At 36.9% G+C, this 16737-nt stretch overlaps 1 protein-coding gene across 1 annotated transcript; it reads right to left on the reverse strand.

Annotated features, from left to right (window-relative positions):
- Positions 1-1541: 1541 nt before the first annotated feature.
- Positions 1542-15071, reverse strand: tmtopsb (teleost multiple tissue opsin b). The gene is made up of 4 exons (XM_058060138.1): positions 14599-15071; positions 9765-10093; positions 3980-4213; positions 1542-1844 (listed from the first exon to the last, which is right to left on the reverse strand). Exons 1-4 carry the CDS (start codon positions 14969-14971, stop codon positions 1599-1601), a joined length of 1182 nt encoding a protein of 393 aa, XP_057916121.1. The 5' UTR covers positions 14972-15071; the 3' UTR covers positions 1542-1598.
- Positions 15072-16737: the final 1666 nt, after the last annotated feature.

Here is a 16737-nt window from a genome sequence, read left to right on the forward strand (position 1 = left end):
GAGATTTCAGATTAAAAGATGATTTGGTTGCAAATACATTTCGTCCTTTCTTAGCATATGATGCTCACAAGCTAGCCCACATGCTAATATCTTAGCTAATATCTGAAGCTAAACTTGAACTCATTGTTCACTTAGATGATTCATTTGAATTGGTTCACTGACTCGAGTATAAGGTGACTCAACACAAATACAGTGGACTCCCGCTGATTCGTTTGAATCGACTCATTGAGTGAAGTTGTTGTGACTCACCGGAAACACTCCAGACTCTGATGATTCATTTGAATTGGTTCTCTGACTCCAGTAAAAGGAGGACTCATTGGTAACTGAATTGATCATTGACTCAAATAAACTGATTATACAATGGACTCGGACGATTTATTTGAATCGATTCATTGAGTAAAGTTGTTGTGACTCACCGGAAACACTCCAGACTCTGATGATTCATTTGAATTAGTTCACTGACTCCAGTAAAAGGAGGACTCACTGGTAACTGAACTGATAATTGACTCAAATTAGTTGACTATACAATGGACTTGGACGATTCATTTGAATCGATTCATTGAGTAAAGTTGTTGTGACTCACCGGAAACACTGCAGACTCTGATGATTCATTTGAATTGGTTCGCTGACTATACAGTGGACTCGGACGATTCATTTGAATCGATTCATTGAGTAAAGTTGTTGTGAGTCACCGGAAACACACTCCAGACTCTGATGATTCAATTGAATTGGTTCACTGACTCCAGTAAAAGGAGGACTCACTGGTAACTGAACTGATAATTGACTCAAATTAGCTGACTATACAATGGACTCAGACGATTCATTTGAATCGATTCATTGAGTAAAGTTGTTGTGACTCACCGGAAACACTCCAGACTCAGATGATTCATTTGAATTGGTTCACTGACTCCAGTAAAAGGAGGACTCACTGGTAACTGAACTGATAATTGACTCAAATTAGCTGACGATACAGTGGACTCAGACGATTCATTTGAATTGATTCACCGAGTAAAGTCATTATACTCACCGGAAACACTTCAGACTCTGATGATTCATTTGAATCGGTTCAATCACTCGAGTCAGCAGATCCAGCAGAAACATTGCAGACTCGGATGATCCTGACGAATCAATTAAACTGACAGAAACACAGCTGATTTCAAATGATTCATTTGAATCGGTTCACCGACTCAAGTCAGTGGAGTCACTGCAAAGACAGCGAACGCCACTGATTCGTTTGGTTCAATAACTGATGTGAGTGGACTCACCAGAAACACTTTCAGACACAGATGATTCTGCTGGATTTGATTCACTGACTCACCGGAAACACCACATTACTCAGAAGATTTGATTCATTAGTTCACTAGAGTCCGACAACAGTGACCGTTCAATGAATGACTCAAAGTAACTCCGATTCGGGAGTCGATGTCAATGATCTGTACACAAAAAGTACACCAACCAACCAAAAGTTTATTACATTTCAAGCTTTCAGTGAACAGGAAGTTCATACGAGAGCGTTATTAAGGAAACACCTGTGATGATGATGATGATGATAAACATGCTTACACGGACAATGAACAGGAATCAGTCAGTCAGTTCGGTCATTCCTGGTAATGGGCCACCAGAGTCACTTTACGCAGGGGATAGTTTAGGTTGGACGCCCCCTTGGTGGACCCGTGGATGGAGTCCGGAGTGGGCTGGGCCGTGGAAGGTGCATTAACGGACACGTGGAGATTCCTCTCCGGTTGGACGGTACGGAGGGTTTTGGTTATTCTGGAAAATGTTTTGAGGGTGGCGCCTCGCTCAGGGGCGGAGCAACTGAGGAAGGCCCTGAAACAGCGGTAGAACTACACACACACACACATATTAAATTAATAATAACATACTTTATTTGTGTTTTTATAACATAAATGTCCACTTGAGGCGTCTCCATGTCGGAAGGATGGACAGCAGCCTTGGATAAACGTAGTTTACTTAGTATACTCTCCCATTCCACACGTATACTTCAAGTCTACTACATTTCCCCAGGGTGCCGCACGGTAAACAGTACTTTCTGAAGTACACACGTCCAGGAAACAACAACAACAATAACAACAGATACAGTAGTGAAGGTACTGTTTTCATTCATAATACATAAAAATCATAATAAAAATGTAAGTGTACCAGTGTGTACCATGCCTCAAATATGTAATAAAATATTATCGTTTAAATAGTAACATCTACATAATTGATAAATATACCGGAAAGATCTATTTAAAATATTATCAAATTATCATATTTTGCTACATTCATTGTTTAATGTTTGGCAAGTTAATTAATCTATTAATAAACATCAAACAGACAAAAAATATATCTAAAATATATTATTTTTAATATTAATAATATTGTTTTAATATATTTTAATATTTATTTAGGTATATTTGAAATAATGTGGAGCAACTACCAAATGCAAAAGTCCCCCGAGAATTTATTCTTATATTATCATATTTTGCTACATTCATTGTTTAATGTTTGGCAAGTTAATTAATCTATTAAACATCAAACAGACAAAAAAATAAATGTAAAATATATTATTATTAATATGAATAATATTTTTTAAATATATTTTAATATTTATTTAGGTATATTTGAAATAATGTGGAGCAACTACCAAATGCAAAAGTCTCCCAAGAATTTATTCTTATATTATTACTAATTACACTACAATCAGGAGGTTGCCTACAGCCGCACATATGTTGATCTGACGCTGTGGTTATTTGCTTGAGCAGACAACACACCTAGCACTATTATCATATTATTTATAAATTTATATTGTATAATATAGTTTTTTACATTCAATTTTACAACATGGTCGCCAAACAAAATAATAATAATATTTATAATTTTTTTATTATATATTTATTAATATTTATTATATACATTCCACAAAAATACAATAACAAATAATTATATTTATACAAAATTATGAATAATAACATAAAAAATGTCAGTTAAGGCCATACAATTAATTTTAATAATATTAATTTTAATTAATAATAATTTAAATTTTAATAATAAAATTTTTAGGCATATTTTATGGGTCAAATATATTTTGGGGGAATATTGTTAAATAAAAAATAATAATAAAAATCCAGTATTATTATTATTATGTAACTGTGAATAAAATAGCATCCGTGATCTAACGTCTGATCACAAACGGGCCGGACGCTTTTCCACTGTTCCACATGTCCCCCGGTCTGGTGACTTGTTTTCTGCTCACGAAGCACCGTTACAATTTATTGGAAACACCATTCCCACCATGTCGGTCAGGTGGTAACGTCGTCTGTGGACGGCCTGCGCGGCAATTTAAGTCTTCAACTCGCCTCAACACACGACGGCCATATTGATGGGCTGGGAGGAACTGAAGACTGAAAGCGCCACGCAGTCGTGACGGGCTTTTTTTAATTTTTTTTTTTTTTTATCAGAGTCTCTCTCACAGGAAAAGGGGAAAAAGCCAAAAGGCGAGGAAGATACAAAGAGATTAAATAATCAAGTGTTTGAATGTGCCAGGACGAAAAGGTCACCGCGGCTTTTCCTTTCATCTAAATTATCTTCCCTTTGGTGCCGTTTGGTTTGCCTCTGTTCTGTTAACTTCTATACTTCTTCTATACTTCTTCTATACTTCCTGTACATGCAGGATAACGATAAAACATAAGGCCGCTGTTGGAATTCTTTGGAATTGATTAAAATAGAATGACACTCCTTGGTGGTGATGCTAATTAACGCTGGAGTGTTAATTGGGCATTCAAGTTCCAGGTTCTGTGTGAAGAATGTGGGTTGTACATACTGGGGGGACGGGGGGCAGCCCGATGAGAACGTTGAAATGTGTACAAGTCCGATTTATTCCCATTTTTAGTGTTTGACCGACTCCCCCGTGCATGGGTAGGTTTTCTCCGGGTACATATTCCATAAAACAGTACCAATAATTCGCCGTCAAGCCCACCTGTTTATTCATGAAGATGTAGATGAAGGGGTTGACCACCGTGGACGATTTCGCCAGCAACGACGGCATGATGCTCGCCTCCGGAGTCAGGAGATCCTTGGGGCCGAAGGTGGCCAGCAGTGCCACCACGCCGTAGGGTAACCAGCAAACCAGATAGCACACCACCATGGTGACCACCATCACCAGCACGCGCTGCTCTCGTCTCCGTGTCGCCACCGAACTGGCGCTGCGCACCTACAAGAAAACACGGCGGTCTAGTGGTTAGCGTGCAGACCTCACAGCGAGGAGACCAGGGTTCAATTCCACTCAATTTCCTCCCACATTCCAAAAACATGCTAGGTTAATTAGCGACTCCAAATTGTCCATAGGTATGAATGTGAGTGTGAATGGTTGTTTGTCTATATGTGCCCTGTGATTGGCTGGCGACCAGTCCAGGGTGTACCCCGCCTCTTGCCCGAAGACAGCTGGGATAGGCTCCAGCACCCCCCGCGACCCTCGTGAGGAAAAAGCGGTAGAAAATGAATGAATGAATGTTTTATTCAGTAGATATCAGATATTCTTTACTAGGCCAGACATTCAAAGACACTGTGAATGATGTGTAGTATTCTACTCTGGCCACTAGGTGTCAGTAATGTGTCTCGGTGAGACACACAAGCACTGGGATTGATCGTTGATACAATCAACTCTAATAAAAACACAAACTACACTTTTATAGCAACATATATGTCTTAAATTGCTTTTTCTGTTATTATGCATACTATAGGGGTGTTACTGAATGTCTATAGGGCTCTAAACAGGTTTTCAATGCTTCAATGCTTTAACTATTTAATTTATAAATGAGGAATCCTACTAAATGAGGGATTAATTAATTAATTAATTAATCCGGGTATTCACAGTTACATCATAATAATAATATTACAGGATTTTAAATTTTTTTATTTAACAATATTCCCCCAAAATATATTTGACCCATAAAATATGCCTAAAAATTGTATTATTAAAAAAATTATATTTTCAAACTTACATTTTTAAATGTTATTATTAATAATTAATTAATTAATTAACTAACTAGTGGTTAGCACGCACAGGCCTCACAGATAGGAGACCCGAGTTCAATTCCGCCTTCGGCCATCTCTGTGTGGAGTTTGCATGTTCTTCCCGTGCATGCGTGGGTTTTCTCCGGGTACTCCGGTTTCCTCCCACATTCCAAAAACATGCTAGGTTAATTAGCGACTCCAAATTGTATGGGTAAGTATGGGTAATGCAAAGGTATGAATGTGAGTGTGAATGGTTGTTTGTCTATATGACGCCCTGTGATTGTATATAACAATATACGTAGTGTATTAAAATATTGTATATAACAATATAACAGTCACTAAAGTCATCATACAGCAACTTCACACTCAAATATACAAACATGTACCAATATGAATATTTAAAAAAAAAAACAACTTAAAGGTTTTCCCATACTGTATTGCATCTGAGCAACACATTCATTGGGGTGCTGCAATGACGTTAGCCCCTCTCTGGGCTCCTCAAATAAAAACACATAATCAAAAGTATAAGATGCAGATGTATTTACTACACTAAATGTGCCCTGTGATTGGCTGGCCACCAGTCCAGGGTGTACAAAATGTTAGCGACACTAGCATAGCTGTGTGAGCCACAGTGCTAAGACTACACTAACATTTTAACTTAGCTTGTTAGCTGACATGATCAAACGTCTGTCTATCGCTGACTAAATTATGTTTATTAAGCTTGGACTCGGACAATATGCATTATGGATCCATTAGTAGAGATGGTAGCCAGAAGGACTTAAGCTACCAAGACCTTACATGGCCTCAATGTTTTCCATATGGATTCAGTTGCCACTCCGGTTAATTTGTTTACGAGCATTCCGTTCCAGTCGCTCACTTAAATCGGGGCAGGATGCCAATATACCGCATGAAACGGTGACAACCATCGATTCCAGTCAGGGCAGCGGGATCATCAGATGGACAGATAAGAAGAAGAAGAAGCGGCAGTGAAAACAATCCTACCATTCTAAATTAAATATTCCAATTGGGAAATCTGAGGCTAAGACTGTGTTGATTTATGAAGCCCGGATTTATGCATGGATCACTTCACTGCAGCTAATATGTTCCCGACTCGGAGGATAATCGACTTGAAGCACACAAAAAAAAACGACAGGTGCTGCACCAGCTGGAGGTCTTCATCGGAATATATCAAGGTCGGCTCTGATGGAGCGAAAAATGTCAAAAAAAAAACGGACTGAATTGATTGAATCACAGCATTAACATCAAAATCGGTGCGTTGTCTTGAAATGACGCACAGACCGGTCTGTGTGTGTGTGTGTGTGTGTGTGTGTGTGTGTGTGTGTGGCTCGGTCGTCGTGGCGACGGCAGTAACAGGCCGGGTAAATCAACAGCTTTCAGCGATTAAAATAAGCAGGTAACGAGCGAAGGGACAGCTTAATGGAGCTAATCAACCCCTTCATCCAACACCTGTCATGTGTTTATTCACCGACGCAAACTTTTATTCCGATCTTTGGAAATACACGGACTTTCCAATCAAATCACGAGCTGACGTTTTGTCACTTCTTCAAACTTTATTTAAACAATAGGGGCAACAAAACACGCACAGAAGGTGCGGCAAACAAAGACTAAGCGCTAAATTAGTAGGGAATCTTTGTCTGGGCTGTCAATCGTGATCAGGGAAGAAGGATCAGCGTCGTACAGAAGTTGACCTTTCAAAAACTCAACGACTTCTTCAGCTGGGAACCTTTTTTTTTTTTTAGCTCACGCACAAACTTTATAACCACAAGAAATTGACTAAATAGACTAAATAGAACTAAATGGTAAAAAAAAATATTCTTATTTAATTTATTCTTATATAAATAATACATTACTAAAAACCCTAATTCTTCAAATATGGTTTTAAAAAATGTGGAAAAATGTAATAAATGCAGTATTTTTTTTTACTTTTTATATTTGTGTTTATTTTAAGTTTGAGTTATTTTTATTTTAGTTTTTTGTGTTTATTTTAAAAAATATTATACAAATAACTAATATTAAAAATATTTTTAAAATAAAATTTCTAATTTAAAAATGTATGTAGTGTAATTCATGGTATTTCTTTATATGAATGTATTTATTTATCTGTATTATTATAATTATTATTATTATTAGTAGTAGTAGTAGTAGTAATAGTAGTATGGTAAGCAGCTTGCAAATGAGTTATCCAAATACTACTGAGTAAAAAAATTACATATTACAACACACACACACACACGCAAAATGCCATGTTATGTAAACTTGAGATTATCTTTCCCCCCCAAAGGTAAACATACAACTAGGCTAATGCTAAAACACACACAAAGCAGCAGCGTTAAACCCTGCTAATGTTGTAGAAGCGTGTATAATGCATAAATATGTAGAAGTACGCTTTAAATACCAGGCTAATAGTATTATTCTTAATAATATCCGGTCATGCTGCTGTTTGTCATGTGTATTTCTTAACCTTTTATGCCATTGTCAAGCTAATGTGATGCTAACACATTTGACTATAGACTGGTTAACCATGACTATCGTCAACATTAGCTTGGGTGCGCTAGCTTATTTAGGACTGTTACAACAATATTTTATTGATAGAATTACTAATAGTAATAATAATTATTATAAACAGAATTAAATATATTAATTATTAGTAAAAATATATTTCCAAGAGGCTGGTAAAACTACAAAAGCTAACAAAGCTAACAAAATATCGCTATATCTGCTAGTGTTGTTCTATCACATTCTCACTTTGTAAATACACTCGTGAACTGGTTTAAATTTTGTTTTTTTGTTTTTTTTTTAATGTGACTATCTTTTAGGAGACCTACGATGCTGTCCTGACATATAAATGTTATTAAAATGTTGTATTATCGTGTTAAACCTTACCAAAGTTTCAGATAATTCATCATTTGGAAGTGACCCCTGACCCCTGAGCCCTGAGATGTACAAGCTGAGTTGGACCAATCACAGTGAAGTGGGCGTGCCCGGAGGCGGGTCATGAGTGGAATACATTAAAATAGATCATTTTGGAAATTAAAGGAAAATCCACAAAATTAGCATAATAGTGTCCCCCTTTAACAAGAAGAGCCGAGTATTTCCAAAGAAAATACTTTTAGTGCTGGAAAAAAAATAATCTTTGACAAATTAATTTGATGTAGATGACGAGGAAATGTTCTTGATTAATGTTCTACTCCATTATAGCTACTTTGCATGACCGCAGGCTCAAGCAACCTTTGGTCACATGAATACGTCAACGTTAGCCTGTGGCTATTTTAATTATACAATCTGACAAAAGGGATTAATAACTTGATATCACATTTATTTGTTGTCATGGTAACCAAGGATGTCTTTCTTTGAATTCTCCCAATGCAGCTTCCTTTAAAAAGGTAATCAATGAATAAAGTACAGTGTCGCGGTCATGGGAGAAACCCACAGTAAAAAAGGCACATGAGCCAGCAAATTAAATTATTATGCTAAAAGACACAGAGTCCACAGAAAATAAACAGTTGGCAAAACATTAGCAACATTAGCATAGCTATGTGAGCTACAGTGCTATCATTTTAACAGCAACATCATGCTAGGTTATAGCCTAGGCTTTATTTTTAAATGTGTAGCCTGTTTTGCGTTTTTTTGGTGGTAATAATTTTCTCACGTTATTGCATATCAACATGGCTAAAAGTGGCGCAAAATACAAAACTACTTGTGTTTACGTTTTGTTGGTGAGACCGCAAAAGCCTTTCTGATCTGCCTCGACCCATACCTCAAATGTAAACATTATTTGTCAAATCAACAGAAGATTAGCCGGCAGGGATTAGCATGTCTCGCTAACACAACTCGACCTCTAAAAAAGTGTGAACAGAAAACAGAAAATGGCTACCAAATTTTTTTTGTTAGCATAAACTCATAAAAAAAAGTTAGCAAAAACAATAAAATAATTTTTATGGAATTTTATGGTAAATGACAATGAAAAATGCAGCTAGCTAGTTAGCGTCTAACACAACGCGACCTCTAAAAAAGTGTGAACAAAAAACAGAAAATGGCTACCATATCTTTTTTTTGTTAGCATAAACTGATAAAAAAAAAAGTTAGCAAAAACAATAAAATAATTTTAATGGAATTTTATGGTAAATGACAATGAAAAATGCAGCTAGCTGGTTAGCGTCTAACACAACGCGACCTCTAAAAAAGTGTGAACAGAAAACAGAGAATGGCTACCATATCTTTTTTTTTTTTTTTAGCATAAACTCATAAAAAAAAGTTAGCAAAAACAATAAAATAATTTGAATGGAATTTTATGATAAATAACAATGAAAAATGCAGCTAGCTGGTTAGCGTCTAACACAACGCGACCTCATATCTTTTTTTTGTTAGCATAAACTGATAAAAAAAGTTAGCAAAAACAATAAAATAATTTTAATTGAATTCTATGGTAAATTACAATGAAAAATGCAGCTAGCTAGTTCGCGTATAACGCTAGATAACAGTAAAATGCTAATTAATTTGTGCTTCTTGTAGTTTTTTTCATGGCCAACAGCCTTTCAAAACACCACCGGATAAAGGGTGTCATGCTAATAATGCTAACCTTGAATTTTAATGTGCACGGCTGTATTTGTCATATTCCTATTGAAAAGTAAAGATTCATATGCACATGCTTACAACCAAGGTTTTTCCATTTTCATAAGAAAGGTCATTTCTTTCAAAGCCGTTAGAACGCCACTTAGAACTCTCACCTGTCTGATGGCGTTCAGCAGCTTGCCATACGAGAACACGATGACCCCGAAAGGCAGCACCAGGCAGAAAACAAACAGGCACACCACGTAGGAGACGTTGTTGGTGGTCTGCGTGTGCCAGTCCACCGAACACGTGGTGCCGGGACCCTCTGGCCCGTAGCGGCTCCAGCCCAGCAGAGGGGGAACGGTCCACGCCGCCGAGTAGAACCACGAGAAGCAGATTCTGAGCACCGCCGGGCGGAAGTCTTTGCCATCGGCCATGTTGGGCACCATCATGGTGCAGTAGCGTTCGTAGGACAGGACGGCTAAGGATATGAGGGACACGATGCCTGAGGAGAGACGGGGACGTAGGACAAAATAAATTAGAAAAAATATTGGGATGTTTCATACCGGATTTATTAGAGATATCCGATATCAGCATAAAAATGCGATATCGGTATTGGAAATTTCTAATCAATACTGCCGACAATCAGTCAATAAGAAAAGAGAGGAAAAAAGGACAAAGGAATATGACCAATTCCAGAAAAAAAAATATGTCAGGGATTGAGCATGGGAATCGAACCCTTGTTTATCACGGTCAGTGTATCAGTGAACTTCCATGATGGAGTATTCCTATTTTCATAGTAAGAAAACCTGGTTACAACCCTCTAAATAATTTTTTTAACATTATTAGAGCCATCTACACATGAAATAGCACCCCTATAGTTATCTTTACACTCCAAATAATGTCTAAATAATGTGTATTATTATACGATATCGGCATATATGTTTACAAAAAAAGTGCTGCAAGGCATGCTGGGCAGGCAGAAGCACTCCAAGTTTACTCCAAGATGAAGTTATGTTTTTGTTTATAAGGAATTGAGCAAGGGAATCGAACCCTTGTTTATCACGGTCAGTGTATCAGTGAACTTCCATGATGGAGTATTCCTATTATTATTATTATTATTATTGGTATTGGAAATTGAGAGATGGACGATATCGGCATATATGTTTACAAAAAAAGTGCTGCAAGGCATGCTGGGCAGGCAGTTTACTCCAAGATGAAGTTATGTTTTTGTTTATAATACAGTAATCCCTCATCACTTTGCACTTAAATGCTGGTTGAATACAGCATATTATATTTAAGCATATTTCACTTATTTCTAGCCAAAATTAAGCATTTTATTTAAATGTATGTAGTATTCAACACTGGTCACTAGGTGTCAGTATTGTTACATTGTGATATTGTTTCTAGTCTATTACCATAATTTCCGGACTATAAGTCGCACTTTTTTTTTTTACATAGGTTGGCTGTTGCTGCGACTTATACTCCAGAACGACTTATAAATAAAAAAAAACTATTTATATTACATAAAGTTTCTGTTCATGTTTATTTTTTGTTAGCTGAATAACCATTGTGTTAGCATATCTTACACCTATTCAGCCTGTTCTATATTCTTTTATTTTTAAAATATGCCATCCAAGAGGAAATAATGTCTGTTTTGGTCAAGTTTGTAAAATAAATTACCCGTAAAAACTGCGACTTATGTATGTTTTTATGCTTAACAGGCTAAGCTAGCACTAGACTTACTCCGAAGCGACTTATAGTCCAGAAAATACGGTATTTACGTCTATAACGTCTGTAAAGGTGACTATAGGGGTGTTATTTCAGGTCTATTGGACTCTAATCATGTTAAAACTGGTATTTAGAATGTACCATTTTTTACCTAAGGCAATAAAAGTCCAGTAGTGTCATGCTAGTTGATTTTTTTTTTTTCTTTTAAAAGGAATAGCCTCCAACTTGTACTAATGACCTCCAGTTTTGTGTATGGCCTTAAGGGAGCGCTTGTGTCCTCGATGTTGGCATGAAATCAAACATGGCCCATTTTAATGGCCTCCTCCAATCTAAAAAGTCAGATTCTTCCTGGTGGCAAAATGAAGCGTCCCCCCCCCGCTGCTGAGTCAGCAGAAAGCCAGATCATGGCTGAGTGTCCTGTTGCTGGTTCTCTTCCGAAAAGCCTTATCTGCATCACAGATCACTACTTCCTTGGTGCTACTCAATTAGCGGGTCACTTGATTCTGGTTTTGGACATGGCGCAAACAAGGACCGTGCTTGAGGTCATTCAGGAGTTTGAATTGTTTTTAAGTGCATAACAGGATTAAGGCTGATGCTGCTGCATTTGATGCACACATGAACATGTGTGTTTAAAAAAAACTATTTATTTTGAAGTATGCTTTCAAAATAAAAAAAAATTAAGATAGTTTGTATAAATTTAGATTTTTAAAAATTATATAAACATTTTATTTTTTGTCTTTTTAAAATATATAATTTCATACTGTATTATATGATACAAGACTTTTTTTTGGTTGATTCTTTGTTATTTTCTATAAGTAATATTCACAAATTAAAAAAAAAAATTAAAGAGTTTGTATAAATTTATATTTTTAAAAATTATACAAACATTTTATTTTGTGTCTTTTTAAAATTTATATATTATATCATACTGTATTACATGATACAGGACTTTTTTGCTTGATTCCTTGTTATTTTCTATAAATAATATTCAAAATTTTAAAAAATTAAAGATAGTTTGTATAAATTTATATTAAAAAATATATATATAAACATTTTATTTTGTGTCTTTTTAAAATTAATATATTATTTCATACTGTATTATGTGATACAGGACTTTTTTGCTTGATTCCTTGTTATTTTCTATAAATAATATTCAAAATTAAAAAAAAATTAAAGCTAGTTTGTATAAATTTATATTTTTAAAAATTATAAACATTTTATTTTGTGTCTTTTTAAAATTAATATATTATATCATACTGTATTACATGATACAGGACTTGTTTTGCTTGATTCCTTGTTATTTTCGATAAATAATATTCAAAATTTAAAAAAAAATTAAGATTGTTTGTATAAATTTATATTTTTAAAAATTATACAAACATTTTATTTTGTCTCTTTTTAAAATTAATATATTATTTCATACTGTATTATGTGATACAGGACTTTTTTTGCTTAATTCCTTATTTTCTATAAATAATAATTATATTAACAAGACAAAAAAATTTAAAATCATTCAAGTCATAATTAATATTATGATTTATTATTATATTATTTTTTTTAATTACATTTTAAATAATTATTCTGTTGGAATGACTTGGGGTGTCACGATGCACAATTAAGATGATAAATGATATTGTGGTATGGATACTTTGTTATCTTGTCGTCATTACGATAATTATGCCCCGCCCTCAAGCATCTGCTTTGTAAATAAATCACATTTTAAATGCTTATTGGCATGTACACACCTCTAGGCCTTTATATTGTAGCGCCATCTGTTGCTTTGACAGCTTAAAAATGCGTCTTTTGGTGTAAGAACATTTGTACATCCCATTTAGCAATGCCACCACACTGGAGTGAACCGTTCAAATGAATGTTGTGTATTTTGAGGCGTTTGCGGCACCCTGCAGTCGAGCGACATGATGGCCGACTGCTTGAGTGAGCAATTACAGCAATGAGGAAGAAGCAAGAACCGGAAGACGTTTTGGTGAAAAGGACCCATTGAGGCTTGATTGCTAGCCTTCACTAATTGCAGTGTACAGGGTCTCATTAGCCCGCTACCAAATGGGCCATGTTGGCTCTCAAAGGTCAAATGCAGTATTGGGAAAAAAAAAAGATTCCTACTTGAAGAAAGAGTCGAAATGAAAGCCGGGGTTTGAGTTCCTGCACCGTACATGGTAACAATAGCCCATCCAGTTGACGTCAATACTACAGTACAACACCCCCCACGCCCTGCTAGGCAATCAAACAATCTTCTGCTTCCACTTTTTTTTCCCAGCTGGCTTCCTTTCTAATCAATACTGCCGACAATCAATCAATAAGAGGAAAAAAGGACAAAGGAACATGACTAATTCCAGAAAAAAAAATATGTCAGGGATTGAGCAAGGGAATCGAACCCTTGTTTATCACACTCAGTGTATCAGTGTACTTCCATGATGGAGTATTCCTATTTTCATAGTAAGAAAACCTGGTTACAACCCTCTAAATACATTTTTTTAACATTATTAGAGCCCTCTACACATGAAATAGCACCCCTATAGTTATCTTTACACTTCAAATAATGTCTAAATAATGTGTGTTATTATAAATGCTATCCTCAGGGTACCTCAAAGAGAGGCGGACAGGAAGTGAAGTCATTTCAAACCCGCCATGGAGGCTTATGTAACCTTTTTAGACCTTCATCAGCGCCATGCAGCCAGCAAATAGAGGACAGCACAGTGGGGGATCGCCGTCAATCATCATCATCATCATCATCATAACTCCTACACTTCCTTTAGCTCCATTAGCCGTTTACTTTGGTGTGCATGGGTAATCACATGATTATTAAACTACTATTTTTTAATAAACTGTACCTGTAGCAGGATGCATATAGGTGTTTGCTAACAAATTTTGGTTTCACACTAAAAGGACATGATTCATAAAGTAACTTTTTACATGATGGAACTGAAATATTCCAAAATTAATGCTATATGTTGAGTTAAATATGTTGTTTATTTTATTATTCCGTTTTAATTACTAACTTAAATTTCACCAAAAGCTTCTAAAATATACTTTAAAAGAGCGCACAGTATAGAGCTCATGTGAACACAACCACAGAAGAACTGAGACTTGTTTTGTTGCGCATGATCGTGGACAAACAAGGCAGTTACAAAAGGTACTAAAGTGCGTTTTAACTGAGCCAAACATGAACGCACCGTAGTCATAATAATAATAATAATAATACAATAACTGCGATTTATGATCATTAACACGTGAGAGGTGATAAAAGTGACGAGGACTCACCCAAACAGGCATTCACGAAGCCGTACCAGACGCAGCCCGCCCGTCCAATCAGCCAGCGTCCCTGAATGCTGGCTGCAAAGCTGAAGGGGGTCCCCAGTACGCACACCAGAAGGTCACTGGCGGAGATGCTCACCAGAAGGAGGTTCATAGGCGTGCGGAGAGCCCGGTACCGGAGGAACATGGCCAGCACCACAAAGTTGCAAAGGAACCCCAGAGTCCCGATGAAGCCCAGGCACACCGCCACCACCAGGTGCCCGGTGGGGGTGAGGGATGGAGGCGGCAGGGAGCCGGAGACCTCCTCGTATTTACCCGTGGCGGTGGATCCTCCCTCGGGACAGTGTGCGCAGCTGAGACTCACGTTGGAATCGATCATGCCGCCAAGTTTGGAACCGAACCGAACCACCCAGGGGGGAGTGGGACTTTTTTTGGGTGCGCGCACTCAACCCATCGGGAAGTAAAAAAAAACGCACGGTTGTGTTTTAGTCAGACTTTTACGCACGGAGGAGGAAAAAAAAAACTCAGGTGTCACAATGCGTCTCCGCCCCCCCACCCTCCCCGCCCCTACGTTTTGCGCTCCTCAGTGCGCTTCTTCTTTGCATGTCTGCGCTTTTATCCTCCACTTCGCTTGCTTGTGCGCCACAGAGAGAGAAACAAGCATGTGGACACACAGTGTCAGCGTTTGCGCATGCGCTTGACTACATAAATCAGACCTGAACGTGAATACTGAGACACAATCATACACTCTCTTGCTATTACTTACTTAAATACATAATTTTTGTACCTAATATCATATTCCACTGATGAGAGACAACTATTCACTCTAAATGGAGCGTGCTAAAAAAAAAAAGTTATAATTAAAAAAAAAACAAGTATTTAAGCTCCATAGTGTAATTAAAAATGTTTTCATCTAGCCTCTCTCGCCATTAAAAACAACAATTTCTAGTCTGTCTAGTATCTTGCAGTTCATTTGCGATGTTGCGGCATCAATAGCACGTATCCACACACTGAGTGTGTTCAAGCCCAAGGGGGAATCATTAGTTCAAGCAGCTGGATGAAAGGATGCTGTCACTGTACTCACATGCTGCATCTACGCAAAAAAATAAAAATAAAATTAAAAAAAATAACCCTATATTACAAATATAATGAAAAAATGTTATAATGAATTATAATCACAAAAATTACAAATACCCTGGAAACCCCCGACACTTTTTAGTGTCATTAAAAAAAAAAAAAGAGTTGTGTACTTTGTGTACTGCATTCATTGATTTGACATCCTCTTCATCATGTGTGAAACCGAATACAAAGTCATATTTTGCACATAAATGCTGAAACGTTAAAAAGATTTTCCCTGGTGGTTACACATATAAGTATATACAGCTGAGGGTGGGGGGGGGGGATTGGGAAGGGATACAAACCTTTCAATGACGGCGCAGGAGCTCACTATAATACGTGCTATTATAGAAGTTCCACATTTTTTCATTGGTGGGGTTGACCACAGCCACCTTTCAGAAACAATAAATGCAAAAAAATATTAATGTCAATGACAATGTCACACAAATGAAATATCTTCATTTATCAATACTTGTTTAATTTGTGTCCATTCACAATGAGCTCCATTGAGTGTCGTTCCAGACGAGGAGCGAGAAGGACAGCGAGTACGAGAACGAAAGACGACAAACGGGAGGGGGGATTGGAGGTTGGCTGATAGAGATAGAGGAGGGGTGAGCAGGGCAAGGTAAGAGCCATTATTGACATTATTCATCCCGTCAACCCGGTGTTAATTAACATCCTCCCCGAGCTTGTAATGCATTCATAATGTTTGGACGAGAAGTGCATCTGTGTACACTGACAAACAACGTAAGCATGTGCATTGAATACGGAGTCAATACACTTTATATAATCCATACTCATTACCGATAAGGATTTTTTTTTTTTAATCAAGAATGTGAATGGGTTGACGTGACCTCTTATCAGCCACATTCTGCTATTGATTCCTGAAGTAAGAAGGAAAAGCAAAAAAAGAAGAAACAAGAAGAAAAAGTCTCAAACTCACGGCCCGCGGGCCAAATGCGGCCTTTCTTATTTGCTGAGGGGGTGCTGGAGCCTATCCCAGCTGTCTTCTGGCAAGAGGCCGGGTAC

This window comes from Doryrhamphus excisus, chromosome 21 (genome assembly GCF_030265055.1).
Source record: "Doryrhamphus excisus isolate RoL2022-K1 chromosome 21, RoL_Dexc_1.0, whole genome shotgun sequence".
Taxonomy (NCBI): domain Eukaryota; kingdom Metazoa; phylum Chordata; class Actinopteri; order Syngnathiformes; family Syngnathidae; genus Doryrhamphus; species Doryrhamphus excisus.